General features: G+C 42.2%; 1 protein-coding gene across 1 annotated transcript in view; it reads right to left on the minus strand.

The window, feature by feature from the left end:
• Nucleotides 1-4,328: 4,328 nt before the first annotated feature.
• Pias1 (protein inhibitor of activated STAT 1) overlaps nucleotides 4,329-23,425 on the minus strand; it is a 111,992-nt gene continuing 92,895 nt past the window's right edge. The window contains exons 9-14 of the mRNA XM_051156628.1: nucleotides 20,007-20,167; nucleotides 17,275-17,405; nucleotides 15,655-15,835; nucleotides 10,636-10,778; nucleotides 8,579-8,616; nucleotides 4,329-5,415 (exon numbers count right to left, since the gene is read on the minus strand). Coding sequence (XP_051012585.1) covers nucleotides 5,122-5,415; nucleotides 8,579-8,616; nucleotides 10,636-10,778; nucleotides 15,655-15,835; nucleotides 17,275-17,405; nucleotides 20,007-20,167 — 948 coding nt within the window. The 3' untranslated portion in view covers nucleotides 4,329-5,121. The remainder of the gene's footprint in view (nucleotides 5,416-8,578; nucleotides 8,617-10,635; nucleotides 10,779-15,654; nucleotides 15,836-17,274; nucleotides 17,406-20,006; nucleotides 20,168-23,425) is intronic.

The following is a 23,425-nucleotide window of genomic DNA, read 5'->3' on the forward strand; positions in this document are numbered from 1 at the left end:
CCTGGGAGAGATACCATGTGTTCCCTGAGTAGCTTTATTATAAGCAACCTGGCACATTTCTTTAATACCAAAAACCAAAACCAAAACAAGACAAAACAAAACAGAGGCATATTTCTTCAAAGAGGACTTTTTTTTTTTTTTTTTTTTTTTTTCATTTGAGGCCAGCATGAGACACAAAGCAAGAGTCTGGGAAACACAAAGAGAAAAACGCAGCATTTCTGGGCTGTTCTAGGGAACCTGAAAGAAGCCAGAGAAAGTGTGGGTAACATCAGTAAGATCGTCATGACTCTCAGGGCAAGTCCTTCAGGGAGGCCAGCCCTCCAGAGAGAAGGCTGCATTTCCCTACTGGGTTCCAGAGTCCAATACCAATAGCCATGGCTTTAGAATCACATTTGCTTACCAGTTTAGAATACCAGAGACCTGACAGGTGTTTCATGTGGACACTGCACATGGGAGAGTGGGATAGGGTGAGGAAGTCTCGGCCCCTACAGGAGAGGCACTTTCTTAAAGTGTTCTGATGTCAGTGACTATTCTGTTTGTTTGTTTTTTGTTTTTCGAGACAAGGTGTCTCTGTGTAGCTTTGGCTGTCCTAGACTCACTTTGTAGACCATGTTGGCCTCGAATTCACAGCCATCCACCTGCCTCTGCCTCCCAAGTGCTGGGATTAAAGTCGTGCGCCACCACGCCCGGCTCTTTTTTATTTTTTATTTAAAGACAGGATCTCGTGTATTCCAAATTTACCTCAAATTTGTGAGGATGCCCTTGAACTTCTGATCCTCCTGCCTCCTCCACCTGAGTGCTGAGATTACAGGTGTGTACTATGCCTTTTATTTGATGCCGGGGACTAAGTCCAGTGCATGCCATACAAGTGCTCTGCCAAATACCCTAAGCCTTCCAGCGTAGGATCTGTTTGTTTTTGGGTTTTCTTGGCTTTTTTGAGACAGGGATTTTTCTCTGGGTAGCCATGGCTGTCCTGGAATTCACTCTATAGACCACCAGGCTGGCCTTGGACCCACAGAGATCTGCCTGACTCTGTCTCCCAAATGCTGGGATTAAAGGTGCGCACAAACATGTCCAGCCCCCAGTGTAGTTTTAGGGCACATTATATGTATCTTATTTGGCTAAGTGGAATCTCCAGTACAGCTTGAAAAGCGCACGCACCTAGGAGGTAATCTGCATAGCCTGGGCTGCTCTTTCCCACCCACTGCCCTAGTCATGGGTGGCAAGCTGAGCTCAAACAGCTACACCAGGAAAGGCTCTGCTGCCTCAGGGTCCCCTCTATGCGATCCTCAAATTCCAACAAGTTGACCTAGCACCTGTTGCTCACCATAAAGGGAGGTGTTTGCACAGCAGACAGACAACAAGTACCTTTAAAAATTAAGGTGAGCTATATAGACCAATAAGGAAAGATCTCAAAGCAAAGTAGCAGTTACTTGTCATGCTTTGAAATTGTTGGATGACAAGGGCCCTGGAAACATGTGGCACCAGTACTTTTCTCATGGGGAGTGTTCCCTTATACCCAGTAGTAGTATTTTACAGAACACAAATTAACTGAAGGCTTTTCCTTTATTACATCTAAAGAGCTCTACATAAACAGGTAACATTCAATAGGGAAACAACTTTTCTCCAATGCATGTAATAAATATTTTCACTTGGTACTTTTATACAAACTGACATTGGTCTATTATACATTTTTAAAAGCCATTTTACTGGTTTGGCATGCGGTATGGAAATTCTAAGAGAAAGTTTTAAGGCAATGAATCACAGATTTAAGTTCATGGAATTTATGGTAACGTTTATCTATTTATATACATCTTCCCCTTTGTTAATAAGACAACAGCAGCACACCCTGGGACCACCAGCTAGTCTTCCTCCCTCTCTGAAATCTGTACTTTGTGTTTAATTAAAAAACAAACAAACAAAAACAAAACCGAAAACAAACCAAATTCAACATGTATCCACAAAACAAAGTTCTTACCAATATAAATCTGAATGTGCTTTTAAAAGTCCTGAAGGTTCTGGAAGTTTTATGTATTTAAAATTGAAATTGCTTTAAAAACTAGGTTCTTTCTACACTTGCTCATTTACAATTGGGGTATGTTTTCATTCAGTTTCACACACTTGTCTCAAAGGAAAATTGGCGAAAAAATAAAACAAACCAAAAAACCAAACCAAACAAAAAACAACAACAAAAACCCCCCAAAACCCCAAAACCCCACATTTTTCAAAACGTGACTAAGTCAGTAATGTATTTCATCTAAATTAGCAATGGAAAAACTGCAATACTTAAAATGAATTGGTCAACCAAGTATGTATGGTTAAGTTTCATATTTAGAACTTGTGTCCAGTAGTGCCCACATAGTAAATTAAAAGCCACCTCCACCCTGCCAGTTGAACAGCTACTTGACTGATGCTGTGTGCTCATAGGTACACGGGGCACGCACACAGTACTGTACAGAGCACACATGTACATGCTAGTAAGAAAGACTAAGAAGGGGCTTCTGGCAACTTGCTGAAAGAAGCTGAGAACAGTATCTGTCTGCAGCCTATCAAGGTTGGCAGGGCTTGGGAGAGAGGGTGGGCTAAGGAAAAACGACAAAACAAAGGGGCAAAGTGACCATGCGCTTTCTTCTGTTAAATGTATGAGATAAAATAGTGCAAGACTAGTAATTATAAAGGATTGTGAAAGCCTCTGACTGAACTTGACCACATGCAACATTTTAGGAAGTCAACAACTGAAGAAATGAACTCCTTACAAAGTGGAACAAACTAACATACACAGACAGCCAAATGGTCCATTCTCCCATGGATGATGAAAGCCACAGGACATGTATTTCTCTCTATTACCCACTCTTCCCTTAGCTTGACACAGTGCAGGATACAGGAGAGTGCCCGCTCCACAACTGGGCTGAAGAAGGCAGAGGGCTGGGTTTTCAGCTGACAGTTTGTAACTCAGCATCAGACACAAAAACCCACTGATCAGAATCCTAAAACCACTAACAACAGTAACTAAAAACCAACAACAAAACCCAAAACAAAATCAAGAACAAAGCAAGCTCAGATAGCTAAAATAATAAAATTATTTTATATTGCAATGTTAACAGAGACAACCAAAATTTTAGTGATTCCCACTTTAGAAACAAATTATGACCTTACCTGAAATAAGCCTAAATTAATACAGCAACGAGAAACTGAAGATTGTGTACTCACCAGAACACCAGACGAATTTAAAAACATAGCTATTTCTGGTTTGAACTGACAACAAATGCCTTGTTTTATTGCGAATTGTTTTGTGACTCTAACACAGCCATTTCTGTGTGGAACACACATGCGTAGGGGAAGACGATGTTACGCACACGCACTTGTTTATAAATACATATATACACACACATATACATATCAACACCAACTTTTTTCTAAATTCAAGTCGACAATTTAGTAGCAGAAAGACGCTATAAAACAAATATTATTTTTAGATGCCACACTGTCATGTGAACCACTCACGTTATCATACAACTGAAGACGCAGCCATCGTGACGTCTACCTGGATTAATACCGGTCCTTCTGTTACTGATGCAAGGTTTGAAAACAAGTTTACTACACACAAAGACGGTGCTTCGCCAACTCTGAGAACACGAAGCTGTAACATAAAAGGCCAGCCTGGGACCTGGCAATGGCGTGCCCCTTCCTCTCTGCTGTTAAAGCGCACGCAAGCTCGCCAACAGCTGCCACTTACTTTCCACTGTAAGAACACTGCTGTCTTATATGCTGACTCTGAAGTATGAGAAGCATTTTTTCCTTCCTTTGATCCTTAATTATCTCCTGAAGAAATTCTAATATATTTACATATTCTACTATCCAGAGTAGGTGAGACCATGAAAAAAAAAAAAAAAAAAAAAAAAAAAAGGCTTCCTATGTTGTGTTTGCCACTAAAAGGTGAAGGAAAAAATAAACAAAGCTAAGAAAGGAAGTATACTCAGAGCCAGAGAACCAAACTAGCTAAGGTTATTTTTGAGTTTTAACTGTTAGCAAATAGATTTGCTATGGGTCCACATGAGGGCTGCACTGTACTGTCTACTTTGGGGTTACTGACTTTTCTTCCTTCCTTTTTTGGGGTGGCACAATGTCCTCTGCTAGCTGCACATGGCACCCCATGGAGCTTCTGGGGTTCTTTCACATTCCACTTTAATATGAAGACCTTCAAGAAAAACCTGTTACCCTGTGACCAATATGCCGGTACTCACAGACTTGGCTTAAATTCAGATTTCAAACCAGCACAAGTGTACCGTCACTCCCCAGCCCGCCCACTGACTGTGTCTGCAGGCAGCTTTTGTTCTAGCACTTCCGGGAAACACTCTTACGGGGTAGACAGCAGATCAGAGAGAACCTGTATGGAGAACATGCATCTGGGAAAGCAGAGAAAGATGCTCACAGGAGAGTTCAAGACCTCTGAAGCACTTTGAAAGAAGCAGGCAACTGATAGTAACTAAATGCAAAGTCAGAAGGGGAGGAACAGTGATGACAGAACAATACACACAGGCACACAGCAGACACACCCACCCACAGATCTGTCCTGAAAACTAAGGAATGCAGCGGGACAGGTGAGAATCATAACTTAAGGCTGGTAAAATCCACACACACACAAACAGAATCCAAGTCTGTTGCTTTTAAAAAATGGAAATCAAAACTATCCCAACCCCCTCCCCACAACAAAGCCCACAATTTAAAACTTCGTACATGCAATTGTTTCTGTTATTGCAAGTAAGATAATGCCATTGAAGTGAAATAAAACCCAAACCATAGGACAAATGGTGAAAAGTCTTCAGAATCCAGAAAAAAATGAACCGAAGGAGGTTTGTGGGTGCTTGTTTTTTCTTTTCTTTCCTCTTTTTTTTTTTAAACAAGTGTTTTATCAGGCAGTCTTAGATTTATATACAAAAGTAAAACTGAAAATATAGTTTTGTTCTCTGTACATTTCTTTTAATTTTTTTCCCTAAAAAAAGGAAAAAAAAAAAACCACGCTTGTGTACTTTTCTAAACAGGATAAGGTAAAACAGAGCACAGTGCTCTCCTGCCAAGTCAGTTAACGTGGGGCGGGGTGGGAGCAGCAGGGCGAGGGCGTCAGTCCAACGAGATAATGTCTGGTATGATGCCAAAGATGGATGCTGTGTCCGCGCTGCTCCTGCTGGCCACGCCATGGCCATGGCTCTCCCTTAGACTGTTGGAAGACACAAGGCTGCTATTGCTGCCACTACTGCTTCCATTGGTAGCTGGCAGAGAAGTGCTTCCTCCCGCACTTAGCTGATCGAGAAACATCTGCGAGGAGGTATACGGAAAAAATCGAGAGGAGTGCAGGAGGTCCTGGTCATCTGAGACCGCTGCTGCCGCTGCAGCAAGCAGGGACGTGTTGTAATGCTAGGAGGGACCAGAGACAAAACACTCTGTTAAATAATCAGATGTACCTCTGTGTACTCTTCTCAGCAGACCTAGGCCCAGGTTAGCATGTCCCAAGTACCTGGCTCCTCAAGTGACAACACACTCTGCAGTGAAATGACTGGTCACTGATGATGAGAGCACTTTGGCATGGTATCCGAAACTGGAATAACATTTTTGATTGTGTGCGCCAGTGTTTTGGTTTGTCTTGTGTGCAGTTCTGAAAACTCTATTTCTGAGGTGTTCAGAAGTTACTAGTAGGAAGGAAAACAGCTGCCCCTCTAAAGATACACCCCGGATTCCCACTTGCAAGTTCAGCCTGAGACCTGCATCACAGATGCTCAGCAGCAAGTGTGCCCAGGCTATGGGCTCTGTGCAGCCTGTCTGTGTTCTCAGCACTACAGGCACTGGGCACAGTGTTTGTGCACACAAGCACTCTTGAACTGGAAAGGGCAGGAAGAACTTGCTGTATAAAACAAGCGATGGATGTCATGTTTGTGTGCAGCACTTCCTGAGCAGGGTGTGTGGGGCTGCAAGTCTCGCTGGGTCAGGGACTGCGCTGAGTGGCTGGAAGGCTGAGGACACACTGTGTACTACCGTGGGCTCCACCAGCACTCTATGCTTAAGCTAGTCTACATTTTTTTTTTTTAAATCCCAAAGCTTACTTTTTCTTTAATTAACCACAGTCACATAACAATTTGGCTTTGCTTTAAAACCTTTTGTAAGGTATTAATTATCCACAAGAATAGGTTTCATTATAACACTTTCACGTCTCTGTCTTTTGATCATAACTACCCTCTACTACTTTCTCCTGATCCCCTCCCTCTAGCTGATCTCCTTCCAGTGTGTGTTCCCAATGAGTTTACTTAGTGTTTACAGAGCACAGACGACTTGCCAGTGGCTCCACCACTGAAGAATATGTCTGACTAACCATTGACTGCCTACAGATCTTTAACCTCTGACTACTTTATCCTTTGTAACACTTAAAACATGAATACACCATATGGCTGTGCAAAACATTTTCTTTCTTCATACCTACATCCTATAAAAACTAATGATATTTTTTTGCTAAAAAGTAAGGCAAATATATATAAATATGTACTCTCTCTCTCTCTTACTCTCTCCCCTACCCTCAGGTCTATATAGGCCAGGGGTTAGTATCACTGTCCACTAGGCATATTTTGTTTCCTAAAAGGTTTTTAGGGCAGAACAAGGCCTGCTTCCGGATCCCTGAGGCCCACTAGGGTTCATTCTGAGTAGGTGTCATTCTTCAGGAACACGCTGTGGTGCTTTTGCTTGGCTTGGCTTGTCCTGTCCATCTGAGATGCGCTTGTGAGCAGTCGCCACATCCACTCCTGCCTCTGATGTTCATGCTCTCAAGTATCTGAAGGGGCTGCTGATGTCTGTGAAGCTCCCGCTAACTCCTTTTTGAAACTTCTTGGGGACTCATTCTTTCCCTGGGAGTTCTTGTTCCTCTTGCTTACTTTTCAGCTCCAAGGCTTCCATACCAGTTTCCTCAGGAACCTCTCTGGGGTCTCTTCAGTGTCACACACGCCATCTTGCAGTTACTTGCCACCACAACTACAGCCTTGCTTTGCAACTGCCTCACCTTTGGCAGCTCCTTTGCAATCAGTAGCAATCTCTGCAGTGCCTTCTCCAGATGTTGTCAGCTCTCAGTTATCGCAGTCCAAGCCTACACAACACACAAGGCAATGGAACAGGCCCGGTGCTGCTGTCCATCCACAGTCACAGGCATGTCTCCTCAGCGTCCCCATTTCAGCAGCAGCTTGGACAAAGGTCCTACTCAGTGCACCCCAATGGCTGCTACATCTCCTTGATCTACCAGTAAGATGGCTCATCAGGTGAAAGTGCTTGCTGTGTAGCCCAAATGTCTGGAACGAATTCAGAGGTGGAAAGGACTGACTCCATACAGCTGCTGTCTGCTGCCCTTTGACTTCCAAACTTGTGCTGTGTCTCACCAACACACATCATATCATGGTACAAAATAGTAATAAAAAATAAAAAATGTATATCCGGAACAGAAAGGGGCCATGGGGGAAGCTGAAAGAGGGAAAGGGATGGGTGGAAATAATGTAAAATACAGTATTTTCATGAATGAAATCCTCAAGAAAAAAAAAAAAAATCTGGTTTTATTCTCCAGGTTGGAAGAAGAACAGCACTGTTGACACTGGAACAAAGGAGGATGTACTTGAGCACCGTCACTAAGCCACAGCAACTTGCAAAGTCTGCTCCTCTCCAGTGATCCAGCTGCTGGCGTAGAACTCAGGAGGGCGTCCTGGAGAGCGGCTGGGCTATGGCATTGGCAGCTGACAGTCACAGTACCAAAAGGGACGTACTTCTGTGTCTGGTCCTTAGTCCATGTCCTTAGTCACTTCTCTATGGCTGAAGCAGACCCTTCTCAATCCATGATTGTCTTACTGTTTCCAATGAGACTTATGCCTCTTTGTCTTGCTCTTCAAGTCTGTAGCTCTGGTGCAATGGGACAGCCTGACTGGTGAGTAATAACCACTGACTTTCTCCTTCCATACTCCATGACCACTTTTAATTTTGTTTCCAGGTCACTAGTTATGGCCTTTTAGCAACTGATTTTGTACATTTAGGGTCTGAGATGAATAAAGCAACATGGAGCCTGAGTCAAGCATGGGAGAAGATGAAGCAATTAGAGCTGCAGTAAACACAGTGCGAGGAAGCACAGCATACTATATAACTGAAAACCAACAGTCATTTGCTTTACTGTCTAGTACTCACAGACTAAACATAGCTGTATGTATCAAGCATACCACTGGCAATGCAGTAGTGCCACAGGCTATAGCAGGTACCATGTCCTGGGCAATAGGTCACTCTCACACATGTGGCCTAGACTGAACTCTATCTGTCACCTGGCTCACTGCCTGTGTCTTGATATAACAGTACTGAGAAACCAACAGGCAGACCCTGCCATTAGCCTTCACTGGGGTGGAGGGTGCTGATGGATGATGGCTTTTATTTACTCTTACAGCCAGAGCAACACTGGCATGTGCACTCCATCATCTAAGGAAGTGTGTTCTTTCTCCTAGCTATGTATTAAGTTTTTAGATATTTAAATATACAATTAAAGGAGTGGATTGTTTTCACATTAACATACCTGATTGTCTCCTGATAAGAAAGGAAAGAAATCTAAACCTGTGGAAAGAAAAAATAAATAGCTCAGAGGAAAAACAAACAAACAAACAAACAAACCACAAAAAAGGAAAGCAAACCTTTCTAAACATCCAGCACTTCAGTCTTACACCCTATACCCTCTGTATTCCCATTTAAACACAGGAATGCTGGACCGTGGTGGTGCATACCTTTAATCTCAGCACTTGAAGGAGACAGATCTCTTAGTTAGAGGCTAGCCTGGTCTACTTACCAGGCCAGCTAAGGTGACTGTCTCAAACAATAAAAACAAAAAGCAAAACAAAAAACTCCCCCCCCAAAACAAAGAACAAAACCAAACCATGAAAAGTAAGCTGGATATTCGATGGCGTTTCCATCTGTAGACTATTAAGGATAAAGCCCAAGTTTTGGGAACAAATACCTTGCTCTTACTTATTCCTAATAATAACCATCTACTTATCTGCCTATCTGTCTGTCAGTCTGTCTATTTAGATGACATCTCAAGTGGTGCAGGCAGGCCATAGACTGAGGTGACTTGAACTTCTTAATCATGCCTTCGCCTCTTGAGGGCTGGGATTGCAGGCGCACATTATCATGTTTAGTTATCTAGTCCTGGGGATCACAGCCATTGCTTCATGTGCACACTACACACTGAGCTACGTACTCAGCCCTTCTGCAACCTTCCAATCTACTCTACTCCACAGCGCCTTTGCTTTTGCTTTGATTTTATAGGTGAAATTTTAAGAGGTCACACAAGTTGTAGCAAAACTTTTAATTCTCCTTCTCAAAGTGTTCACTTCTCAATGTCTAGAGCAGATTAAAGGCCAAGGATGTCTGTATGGCCAACCATAGCAGCATATGCCTTTAATCCTGCATTTAGGAGGCAGAAGCAGTGGATCCTGTCTTTAAAGAAGCAGGAGATGCTGTCTTTAAAAATAAGTCTCACAGAAAGCCTGGCCCTGATTCATGGCTACAGGCAGACCCTAACTTATATAATGGTTTACATCCCTGACATAACAAAGAGCAAGAAATCCAATGGCTTCATGCTGATGTCTAACCTTGAGGTACATAAGCAATACAATATTCTGGCAACCACTCCTATCCACACCACAAGAGACTAATATGAGGGCCTACACAATGTATCTCAATAGTGATACAGGTGTGGAAATAGATAAAGAAAGCTGTCTAGGGAACTGCTGTGAGTAACTAACCTCTGGGAAGTGAAATGACTAGTCCATCAGCCACTAAATTATAAAGATACACCTAGAGTTGAAATTCTTTTTGAGGCCAATCAGGACTACATAGAAAGACCATCTTGAAAAAAGAAAAGAAAGGAGGAAGGAAGGAAGGAGGAGGGAGGGAGGGGGTTAACAGGATAAGGTTCAAAAGCAACAAATTTAAAAATTCAAATTGTCTCAATTCATCACTATAAGACAACTGGTGAGGTGTCTCACTTGGTATAGGTGCTTGTCACCAAAGTTGATGACCTGAGTGTGAATCCACATGGTGGAAGGAGACTGAATTTCTGCAGGCTGTCCTCTGAGCTCCACATGTGGCATGGCACGCAGCACCTCCACACTATGGTGTGTTTAAAGCTCTAGTTCTTCAGAGGCAGAGGCAGAGGGTGACAGCACAGCTGAGGCCAGTCTGGTCTACTATATGGGGAGCTCTGGGCTAACATCGGGGCCACACAACAAGGTCAAGTCTCACACACAGTATCTGTCACATTTTAGCCACAATCAAAGAGCAAACCTCAACATTCAACCCCATCAAACTAAAGGCCACATACAGGAATTATCCCAAGAGCCTACAGACTACTGGGAAGCTCACAACACCTCATGACCACTGACTGCTTCAATAGCCTGGCAGTCGTGAGTTCTGGTTGCTGAGAAAGGTGCACCAAGAACCAGGCCATTTTTCCTGGGATCCAAGCTCTGTTTCCCCTACATCCACTTCTTCCTTATACTCCCATCCCCAGACTGCAGCTACACAGAGTGAAGGCATTCCTTAACCTGTGACAGCAGCGAAGGACCAGGAACTCACCTTGTAAGTCGTAAGGCATGGGGGTCATGTGGAAAGGATGCCTGTAGTCCTGGATGAGGGAAGTGTTGATGTAGCTTGTATCTACAGCAGGAAGGCTGGGGGTGCGGGACACAGGTGATGCTTGATGAGGAAGACTTAAAATGCTGTAGGAAAAGAAATGTTCCGAAAATTTAATGGTTACTTTTTAACAGTTTAGCAAATGAAGCTATCTCAGGAGTCCTACATTTTATGATAAAGAAATTCAAAACAACAACAAAACCAAACAAACAAAAGCAAAGCAAATAGTAAGAAATAGCTTTGGTATGTAGTAGCATTTGCAGAGGCTATAAGGAGAATCAGAGAGATGTGATGGTAGCATCATGGAGTCCTTAGATGGCTATCCTCCATGTTGACACTGTAGGAGCAATCCATAGCTGGGTCACTATAACAGGACACGAGTGAAAGGTACCCACAACAAAGGAAACTGCGGTCCTTTCCAAGCAGGTCCTGAAGGGGTAGGTGGTGAGAATTCTAGGGAAAGCCTTGTGTTAGATAGTTTCATGCCTACTTGACACAAGCTAACACCATCAATTAGAGGAGAGAACTTCAGTTAGGAAAGGACCCTGCTGTAGGCAAGCCTGTAGGGCATCTTCTCAATTAGTGACTGGTGTGGGAGAGCTTAGCCCATCGTGGGTGGTACCACCCCTGGACTAGTGGTCTTGGGTTTTAGAAAAAAGCAGGATGAGCAAGCCAGAAAGCAGCGCCCCTCCATGGCCTCTAAATCAGCTCCTGCCTCCAGGTTCCTGCCCTGTTTGAGTTCCTGTCTTGACTCCCTTCGATGATGAACAGTGACATGGAAGTGTAAGCCAAATAAACCCTTTCCTTCCCATCCTGCTTTTTTTGTCATGGTGATTCACTGCAGTGACAGGAACCCTGATAAGGACAACACAAATAGAACTAGGGGAATGCAGCAAATGAGCATTGAGGAGAAAGCAGACTTAGAGTAAACTTTGGGCAGTGACTTTGGTGTACCCAATGTCTAGCTTGGCTATCAGTACAGTTCAAATAATAGTGCTGTTGAAGCCAATAAAAGCAGCGAGAGAAGGCAGCAATATGTCCTGATGTGAAAAGGAGACAGAGGTTTTAAAGGGAGAGTGGTAGAACTGGAAAGGAAACAAAGGAACTCCAGAAAAACACTGCCATGTTTCATTAGCTAGAGGTCAAACCTTTCTCCTTATTTCCTTTAAGAAAAAAAAGAATGCCGGGAAGTGGTGGCGCACGCCTTTAATCCCAGCACTCGGGAGGCAGAGGCAGGCAGATCGATGTGAGTTTGAGGCCAGCCTGGTCTACAAATTGAGTCCAGCATAGTGAAGGCTACACAGAAAAACCCTGTCTCGAAAAACCAAAAAAGAAAAAAGAAGAAGAAGAAGAAGAAGAAGAAAAAAGGAGGATACCAGGTGGTGGCCCGTCGTTAATCCCAGCACTCAGGGAGGCAGAAGCAGGTGGATTGCTTTGAGTTGGCCACCCTGGAGCAAGTTCCAGGATAGCCAAGGCTACACTGAGAAATCCTAGCTCAGAAAAACAAACAAAACAACAACAACAAAAAGAAAAGAAAAAGGGAACCCTCCCCCAAAGGATGAAGAAAGAAATAAAGGATTTTGAAAAAGAGTTCTGATAGTCCTAGGAAGGTTTATGCATCACTGCACGGGACCCCACCCGTGTAAGGCTAACAGGCACAGAGGAAAAGAATGCAACGAGAAAGGAAAGAATAAAGACATCTTTCACTTTGAATGTACACATGTGTGGTGTGTCTGTGCACTACTGTAAGGGCGTGGGTGTTACATGGATCGCATGGAGGACAGAGAACAAGCTCCCGGGTCAGTCTTTGTCTGTCCCTCATTGGACCCTGATGTGTGGGCCAGCTGCCTTATGAGTTTCCAGGGCTTCTCCTGTCTCTGTCTCCGTTCTTGATGCAGTAGCATTGGAATCAGGCATGCCTGCTACTGTATCTGGCCTTACATGGGATCTAGGGGTTTGAATTCAGGTTATCAAGTGTGTATAACCAGTACTTTAGCCAATGAACCACACCCCAGCCCGATCTTTTGCTTCTAATACTCTTTGTGAAGTATTTGCAGGTGGGGGTACAATTTCAATGGTACAGAGAACTTGAAAAGACACCAAGGTTAAATTTCCAGGAACAGAATAAGCATACGACAGTCAAAAGTGCTACACAGAAGTGTTTCATCCAATGGAAACGCAAATGCCATGTTCCTTAGCTGATTCCTTGTCTATGTTCAGGAAATTGTGACAGGAAACAGCAGTTGATTGCTTATCTTCACATACATCCTAGTCTGGAAAACAGTATGGAACTTCTGGGTGAGGGGAACACTCAGTAAGATGTTACTTAGTGCTTGACCCTTCTAGATATGGATCTTGTCTTTCAATTCTGTGACTGCTCTCAAGTGTACTTCCAAGATACAATGCACAGCAGCAAACAATCTGTCAGGCTCAGGTTCTAGCTACTGTGAATAGCCACAGTGCTGCATACGCAGGCATTCTTCTAAATATGCTGGAGACATCCATGTTTAATCTACATATCCATAGAGAAAGGTCTGGAACTTGCAGAGCTGTATCTAGGCTCAATTCACCATGGGCAAATGCAGGGATATAGTTAATACAACTAATATAATATTCTAAACATAATAAACAGCTATTCTGAGAGGAAGTATAAAGTAAATATGAAAAGAAGAAATATTAGGTCTCTAAAGACTCCCAAGTTTTCTTGATTAAAAAAAAATATTACACACACACACACACAGAGAGAGAGAGAGAGAGAGAGAGAGAGAGAGAGAGAGAGAGAGAGAGAGAGAGAGAGAGAGAGAGAGAGAGAGAGAGAGATGGCTCAGAAGTTAAGAGCACTGGCTGTTCTTCTAATCCTGAGTTCAATTCCCAGCAACCACAGGGTGGCTCATAACAATCTACAATGAGATCTGGTGCCCTCTTCTGGCCTACAGGCATACATGCAGGCAAGCACTGTATATATAACAAATAACTCTTTAATATATAATATATATTATTATAGTAAAAATACTGCAGAGTTCATATATGACTATTCTGAAGAGTAGAGGGCAGCCATAAATCAACTCTTGAGCATTTATACACCTGTTTTAGAAAGTATCTTTTAATTGTGCAATTATGGCACAAAAATATGACAATATAGTTGTCTCCTGATACCTGTGGGAGCTGGTTCTAGGACCACCTACAGATATCCAAATCCAAGGTTGACTTTTGTCCCTCATGTCATAGATTTATGTGTCACCTAAGCATCCCCTCTGGGTCTCTAGGTTCCTCAGGACACTTTTTACATTGAAATCTTTTTGTTTTTGTTTTGGACAGGAAGTCATCTAGTACAGGCTAGCTCCAAACTGGTGACAGTACTACTGCCTCGGCCGTATGAGTGACAGTTTTAAACATATGCTACAAATCCCAGCTCCAAGGTACAGCACGATGGGAGACTCCTGGGAAAGAGACAACAAATCTTCAAAAACAGGGCTCCTGTGAAGGAAAGCTGAAGTCACTGCTGATCTCTCCTGGGAACCCACATTGTCTTCAGTCAGCCTCAATGCCCTGGTGTGCACAGCCTTCTCCTGTAAGGGCTCTACTTACACTAACGTATAGCTAGTAGGTTCTTTATAGGCAGTGTTCTAAACCCTACAAGCAGGCCAAGATGAAGCCGTATCCTCTGTGGCCTCTCACCCAAGCAGGAACTGTGAAGGGCATTTCAATGCACCTCCTCGCACTTGAGGAAGATCGGTTGTGCCCTCATTCCCAAGAGCTGAGACAGACATTGTTCTGTCCACACACACCTAAAAGGGTGGAATCTGGGCTGTGTGAGGACGCATGAAGGTCAGCAAAGTGGCAGAGCAGTCTGAGCCCATGGGAAGAAATGTATTATCTACACCTAACAAGTGCAGTGGGAAAAGGCTAGTGGCTTAACTGCCCGTGTTGACACTCTCTCCAACAAGATGGCTACCAGGCTAAAGCTGGACAAAAACTGTAAAGATCCTGGAAGAAAAACCATGCCTCAAATGTGAGGAGAGGATGCAGGAAAAGAGCCTCCCCCCACCAAATCTCTCTCTCTTAATATTTTTGGGTTTTTGAGACAGGGTTTCTCTGTGTAGCCTTGGCTGTCCTGGACTCACTTTGTAGACCAGGCTGGCCTGAACTCACAGTGATCAGCTTGCCTCTGCCCCTCCAAGTGCTGAAATTATAGGCATGTGCTACTGTGCCCAGCTTCTCCCCTGCCACCTTTTTTTTTTTGAGACAGAGTCTCATTATATATAGACCAGGCTGGTCTGGAACTCACAGAGATCTACCTGCCTCTGCCCCCAGCGCTAGGATTAAAGGTGTATACTGCCACACTTGGTCCAAGAGTAATTTTATTTACAATATTAGCCACAAATTGGTTAAATGAGGGCTGGTGAGACTGCTTAGCAGGTAAAGGCACATGGTAGAGGAACCAATTCCTGAATGTTGTTTTCTGTCCTCCACATACACATAAAACAAATGAGTCTTTAAAAAAAGGGGGGGGGGGCTGGTTAAGTGCAAACAAAATCCTCGTAATCCTTATGTATATCAGAACTACTGTACATACCAGAGCCATCTTTTAAAAAATGATGGGGGTGCACATGCATCCTTGGAGGCCAGAAGTTGGCATCAGATCCCCTGGATGGAGCTGAAGGTATAGGCAGTTGTGAGCCACCATGTGGGTGCTGGGAACTGAATTTGGGTCCTCCCCAAGAGCACCAAGCACTCATAATTGCTGAGCCATCTCTCCAGGCCCAGAGTGTCTCTTGATATGATGATTTCTATATTCAAACTCTTACAGTACAGTGCTTCAATTCCTCAACAGTGCAGCATCCCTGGCAAAGTCAATCTACACTGTGCATTCAAACACAATGTCTTATCTGCAGCCTTTACCCTACTTTGCAAATGCACGTTTGGAAGAGAGTTTTTTGGAAAGGTCTTAGCAGCACTCACCCTTTATTATTTAGTGGTGATGTAGGAGACAGAGAAGGACAAGGCCTCTTGGCAGAGGGTTCTTCCTCCTCTTCGTCTGATGAACTGTCTATGGTTAGGTCAATCACCTCGACTTTCTTGTTTTTATTTGAGGACTGGTTGTGTGAAGTCACCTGATGCTCCAATGTGGAGCTCAAGCATCCTGTGTGGAAATGATTAAAACACAAGACCTGAGTCAGTTCTCTTCTTTTTCTTAGTGTTCCCCTAGACGATCAGTTTAGTGTAGCAACTCTATTGTAGTAGAGTGGAGAGGTAACAGTGGTTCTGTTCTACTTAAAATTGCAGCTTCTGAGCCGGGCGTGGTGGTGCACGCCTTTAATCCCAGCACTCGGGAGGCAGAGGCAGGCGGATCGCTGTGAGTTCGAGGCCAGCCTGGTCTACAAAGTGAGTCTAGGATGGCCAAGGCTACACAGAGAAACCCTGTCTCGAAAAATCAAAAAAAAAAAAAAAATTGCAGCTTCTTCTTTTGACAGGGTTTCTCTGTGTAGCCTTGGCTGTCCTGGAATTCAATTTTGCAGACCAGGCTGGCCTTAAACTCACAGAGCTTGACCTGCCTCTGCCACCCTGAGTGTTGGAATTAAAGGCAAGTGCCACTAAGACCAGATAAAACTACAGCTTATTACTGGTTGTTAATGAATTATTTTGAAAAATAATTTTGAATTAGAATAATCTAATTTTATCTAATGGCTAGGTGTGGTGGCCCACACCTTTATCCCAGTACTCTGAAGGCAGAAGGCCTCTGTGAGTTCAAGGCCAATCTGGTCTACATACTGAGTCCCAGGATAGCCAGGGTTACAGACATACAGATCTTATTTAAAACAAACAAAAAACCAAACTTTTAATTACTTTGGAATAAAAGTAGTTTAGAGCAGGATGTGTGTTATGTGTTTATCTATACAACATCCAAAATACCTAGGAAATACTAAATTTTTTGTTTGTTTGTTTGTTTTTTCTAGACAGTGTTTCTCTGTGTAGCCTTGGCTGTCTTAGACTCATTTTGTAGACCAGGCTGGCCTTGAACTCATAGAGATCCACCTGCCTCTGCCTCCTCAGTGCTGGGATTAAAGGCATGCACCACCAAACTCTGGCGGAAATACTAATTAAAAAAAAGGCCTCAGCCAGGTGTGGAGGCGGCGGCGGCGGCGGCAGCGCACGCCTGTAATCCCAGCAACTCAGGAGGCAGAGGCAAGTGGATCTCTGAGTTACAGGCCATCTAAGGCTACAAAGTGAGACCCTGTCTCAAAAATTAGAACAAAACAAAAAAGAAAAAACAGTATGCTCACTACCCTGCATCAAAACTATGGAAACTTTTAAAAGGGTAGGTTCTTCAAAATGATGGCTTTTAAAGTGACATTAGAATACTTTGAAATCTAGTACCATGAAAAATCTTAAGGCTGGCAAAAAAAAAAAAAAAAAAAAAATTGATTTAAAAGAAGCCCTGCTATTTGTGGCCGTTTAATCAATAACCTAACAATCACTGAGCTATTTGTACTGGTCAGTATTTCAAAAGTCCGCATTCTCAATACTGAAAACCATGGCGTACCACAGTCGCAACCACAGGTTTCATGAAAAGCCACTCACCATCAACTCCGTTGTATGAGGCAGTAACTTCCTGCACTTCCTTTTTTGATCTCATCGGAGCCCATGAGCCATCTTCTTTAAACTGTATCTCATCACAGTCTGTACAGTACTTTAGGATTTCCATAAACAACCTAGACAAACAATCTGTTCTTAATATAACATGTTTTAAATGAAGAGAAACAAGAACCAACTCTTAAAATACTTACATCTTCTAAGTATTTATACAAGTAGTAAATGGGGGAAAAGAAAGTAGACCAGACAAATTGCATTTGTTCTCAAACCTAATGCTAAACAGAAAAAATAGTGGAGCATTACTCAAATAGTGGAACATTTATAAGAAATGACAATTTAGCCAGGCGTGGCGGCACATGCCTTTAATCTTAGCACTTGGGAGGCAGAGGCATAGGCAGAGGCAGGTGGATCTCTGTGAGTTTGAGGCCAGCCTGGTCTACAGGACAGCTAAGGCCACACAGAGAAACTTGAAAAAACAAAAACAAACAAAGAGAAAAGGAAAAGACAATTTAGAAATACACATTTAGCTTATGTTATATAGTAGGTAGGTGTCAGAGCACATGGGTAGAAGTCTGAAGACAACTTGTAGGAATTGGTTCTCTACTTCCACTACCTGGGCTCTGGGGATCGCACACAAGCTGTCAGGCTTGGCAGCAAACACCATTACTGAGCCCCAAGATTTTTAAAGATACAGAAAAATGTTCACAAAAACTGAGATGGCTGAGCCAGCTGATGGTGGTGCACGCCTTTAATCCCAGCACTCAGGAAGCAGAGGCTGTTGGATCTCTATGAGTTCAAGGACAGCCTAGTCTATAGAGCAAGTTTGAGGACAGCCAGGGCTGCGCACGCGCACACACACACACACACACTCACGCACACACACACACACACACGCGCACACACATTTCATATGTATTGATATGTATGTATATGTATTTGGTTTTCTTCTTTATACAATACATTTGCAAATTGCTCATAAGATCTTACTTGATAAACTGAAGGGATACATATAAAAATGTACAACCAATAGTTAAATCCAAATACAATATGCTGGCACTAAAGGAATATTTATAGGGAATACATGAAATTCACTATGGCCAAATTATTCAGTCATAATATTAAATAAAGCCAAAGACTAAATGTTACTAATAGCATATAATCAAAATTTATGTAAAAACTAAACAAGAAGTTATATCAGAAGTGCCTTTTATTTTCTGTTCTTTCCATTTTTGAGAGAGTATTTTATTATAAGAAAAAGAACTAAGATATATATTATATAGAGCTGGGTAAAACACTACTATTAACTTAAATTTACAAGTTAGCTATCATTTCATTTTGAAAAATCCAACAGGAAACACACTATTTACTTATATTCTCCTGAGACCCAACATCTTTAAAGCTCTGGGTTTTAAGTCTACTAATAATAAATACATTCAATTTCTTATATTATTCCCTTCAAGCTCTTATGCTTTCTTATATACTATAAATAAACTGTCTTGTTTGACTGTTTTACTGAAGAATACCAAAAATATTAGGAAGGCATTTTCCCTTTTCACAAATCATTTCCTTGTTTCTTGTTCAGTGGCAAGAAGGCAAACAGAAACCTAAGGGAAGTGACAGACTCAGGGCCAGATAGCAACAGGTCAAAAACCACAGACAAATAGATTATAAGGAGAACTGCCGATCACTGTGATGCAACAAAGAGAGAAAAGGCAAGGATAGAAACACAAGCAGCAGAACAATGGAAGCTGCTATTAGCTGGCTGTCCTTTGCCGGGAGCCCTGACAGTAGAAATCAGGACTTGATGGACAGACGGAAGCCAGATCTAGTTTCTGGAAACTGGCTAACTTCTACTAAAAAGCCTAACTGTTCAAAGAAACTGTATTATTTACAAATTGTTTGAAGTGTGTGTGTGTGTGTTTGTCTGTGGCTATGTGCACATGGGAGTATGGAAAAGGGCACTGGATCCCTTAGAGCTGGGAAATGACTTGGGTGACCTATAAAAGCAGTATAGCTCTTAACTGCTGTGCCATCTCTTTAGCACTAGAAGCTCTCTTTTAATTTTTATTTTTGGATGAGGCTGAATTAGCTAGAATCTTTTAATTTGATCATGCTTTCTCTTAATACACTCTATATGTTCTTAGATGTACTCAATACACACACACACACACACAGTGTTTACCATTTTAAGCACCAGTAATTTTACCAGTAATATTATATAAATATATATATATATCCTTTTTAGAATTACTGGTAAAATTACTGGTGCTTAAAATGGTAAACACCGTAAGATGCTGAAGAAAAAGGAAAAAGCATATGTTTTCAAAACAAGCTGAACACACACACACATGTGCGCATGTGCGCACATACACATAAATAAAAATCAATGTTAAGAAACAAAATTTAAGGGAGGGAACACCAAGATGGCTCAGTGGGCTAAAGGTTCCTGCCACCAACCCAAAACATAACTGACAGAAGGAAAGAACAAATTCTCCAATGTTGTCATTCTGTAGCCCCAATAAATGATTTTTTTTAAACCTGAAAATGAAAAGTATTTACAATAAAGATGAAAAGTATTTACAATAGTTAAGTACTCACTGATTTCTAGAATAATGAAATTCTACAAATAAACAACTTTGAAAAAACTACTTCTAGATTTTCTCTCAAATTCAGATAGCAGAGGGTCATTTCAAAACAAGGAGAAATGTGAACATACATACCCATCGATAATAAGATGTTCATACGGAGCCTTCTTGTCACAGACAGGACAGACCCACGTTGGTTTTTTCTCATTCATTTGAATATAAAGAGTTGCATCAAAACACTGGAGGTGGGAACAGGTAAGCGCTCGACATGGAATTGTCAGCCGCATTTTTCCAAGCTTTGAGAGGAGGAGAAAGGTCAGTATCAGTACATGTTGAAAACTTAGGCTGTAATAATGACTTCCTGAAATACAACGTGCAAGTCTCAGTGAACATCATGGAAGAGGGGGTGGAAAGACGGTGAGATCTAGAGAGGCAGGAGATGTGCTGAGACTGCGTCTCCTAGAAACCACAGGGAAGCTTCTTGCCCATGATACTGTAGCAATATTATTGACTAAAAAGACCTGAATAGGGAGGGTAAGACCAACAGGCATGCTAACATAGTACAGGGAAATCTCACAGGGCCGCACTCCTAGACAAAGGACTATATATAGGCAATTCCATGGATGAGCCTCCTAATTGGTTATCAGACACCAAATGGACAACTCTGACGTTACAGTCATACAGGTAAGCGTTCATCATACGGACTGAGAAGATTATATTTATATATTTGTAAATGTTATTACACATATATAACTACATATATCTATGCATACCTATATATGTGTATATATATGCATATATATATATATCACACTTTAAAAAATAACACTTCAAAGAGGCCATGATTTTGAGAGTGAGCAAGGGAGGGGGTACCTAGGAGAGATTAGAAGAGGGAAAGGGAAAGGGAAAATGTAATACTTACATCTTATTTTTTTTTTATTTAAAATTTTAATATAAAAACATGTTCTGTGTTAAACTACCATGGAATAACAAAAAGCACCTTTCTGAGAAGCCTGCCTGAAGGTTAGAACACTACAGTGTATCTGGATATCGAACCCAGTGACTACGGATCGCCTACCACAAGGGCCATTCATACCACCTACAGGCTCAAGATGAGCTGCCTTTTTTCTTTTGTTTCAGAACTGAGGACCAAACCCAGGGCCTTGTGCTTGATAGGTAAGCGCTCTACCATTGAGCTAAATCCCCAGCCCCTGAAGATGAGTTTCTTGTTGGGAAGGTCTGGATGGATAGATGGAGAGATAGATAGATAGATAGATAGATAGATAGACAGACAGACAGACAGACAGACAGACAGTGTACACACACACACACACACACACACACACACACACACACACACACAAACACTGAACCTGGGGCCTCTGCTTGTTGTCCAAGCACTTTGCCATTGAGCTGTATTTCCCGCCCTCTCACACTCTTACATCAGTTTTTGATCTGAAAAAAGTTAGGAACCATCTAATTACAGCTTTAGAAAAAGAAGACAGGGAGAGCAATATGAACTTTAACCTCATTCATTTTTCTTGCCTAGTAATTGTTGCTTGAGCTGACTCTATTCCACATATGAAAGCCTTCTTTGATCCTAATCTGCTTACTTGGGCCCAAGGTAGAAGCCTTGCCTGGGGACCTGCACAGCAAGTGCTGTTATCACCACTCACAGGGTCCTCAAAGTCCATAATGGCCACAGAGATGAGCTACTCACTTTCTATAATGCTTTCTGTATGTTTATGAGTTAAAAGAGGAAAAGGTTCTTGGCTTACAAAAATTTCAGGGAAACGTGTCATTTCCTTGTCTACTAAGGAAACCAACTGTCATGGGGCCCTAAGTTATTGTTCTAGTACCAATGATTTACTGTGCTTCTAGAGAAAATGCTTAACCTTTCTGGGCTTCCTTCTCTATCTAGAAAGTAGCATAATTTCCTTTTTACTTCCACCGGATGCAGACTTTAAAAAGGACTTTGAACATGCTAAGAACTTGAGACTGGAGGAACATCAATTTATCATGTCCAAAGTAGGGAGAGGACAGACCTGGAGTAAACTGCAAGTGCCCTTCTCTTCTGTGCCCAAACTCCACCCCTGAATAAGATTACACTGTTTGTGTATCTCCTACTGGAACTAGGTCAGACTCATGACTTTGTCTCCAGCTTTGGAAGGGAACCTGCTATTCTGTAAGATGGTAGTCTTGTATACTGATAAACTGTCAGCTGAGCATGCTAGCAGTCCTGGGAGAAATTCTATGTCTGAAAGATGTGAATGACACCGGGGATTACAGGAATAAAGGCTTGTGAAAGGAAAGCCTTCAACAAATACCTCTTTCAAAGTGTAAATAAATTCTGTGGTCTGTTGCTTGGATTCTGAAATCATCTTTCTTCCTGCCTTCCTGTCTGCATGAAGTATCAGGAGGAACCCAACAGCTCTGCAGCGGGGAGCTTAGTGTGCTGGCACTCAGCTCCCATACACATCAACCTATGCTTTCTTCACTTAATATTAAGCAACCAGCAGGAATTTGCATTTCCTAGTTAAGGTCTAATTTAAAATATAAACGTCAACATGGAGCTGAGATGTAGTGAGCAGAACAGCTGCCTAACGCGCAGGAAGTCCGTGCCCTAGCACTGTCACTCACAGATGTGTGCCTGGAATCCCCACCCTTGGGAAGTGAGGGCTGTTCCAGATCATCTTCGGACAGAATAGGAGGCCAGGCTGGGCAATGTGATTCTCTGTTTCCAAAACACAAGTGCCCTGCCACTGAAAGTATATAAAAATAAAAAGATAAAAATTCAATTTGGCACCATCATCTAGACCATAACTTGGAAACTGTTGCTGGACTAATAAATGCCTTAGCTAGTGGCAGCAGGCAATGGATTTTTCTGTTGCCAGAAAACGTAAGTTCAGTAAAGGGTGTCATGAAGCTGTTTAGTTAGCCCTTTGTGCGTACACACAGGCAAGAAAACGATCCCAAGCCTTTGTGGTGAGCTTCACAACAAGGTGACCTACAGTCTGAAAGCAAACTGTTACAATAGAATAAGAAAACAAAATTCATGATCAAATGTATGACTCAAGTGTCATCTATTGTCTCTAACCTAGTATCAGAAGGAGTGAGACTCTAATCAGTTTAATCTTTTGATAACAAAGTTCCCTTCCCTTTGAAGGACAGTATCTTGAAGGACAAGATGGATGTCTGCATTACCACAGACAAACATAAGGAAGCCCACATGTATTCTAGTGAGGCTGACTTCACTCAGTGGTGCTTCAGTTCATGATGCTGCATGAGACCGAAGTCTAAGCCAGCTTATACCAGCAGGACCCTATAATGCCATGACAACATGTCTTTTTTTTTTTTTATATATAAAAACAGTGTGATTGACATTTTTTAAAAATCTGGTTAAGTTTTTCATAGTAATAAGTACTCATGAAAATAAATTTCTAGTTCATTTTCTTTCTTCTATCAACTTTAAATTATCTGCTTTTGGGTTTACAGGTCTTTGGAACAGGCTGCATCTGACTTCTCAACATTTCCATCTCTATTCTTAATAAATT

The sequence above is a fragment of the Acomys russatus genome, chromosome 14 (assembly GCF_903995435.1).
Source record: "Acomys russatus chromosome 14, mAcoRus1.1, whole genome shotgun sequence".
NCBI lineage: Eukaryota > Metazoa > Chordata > Mammalia > Rodentia > Muridae > Acomys > Acomys russatus.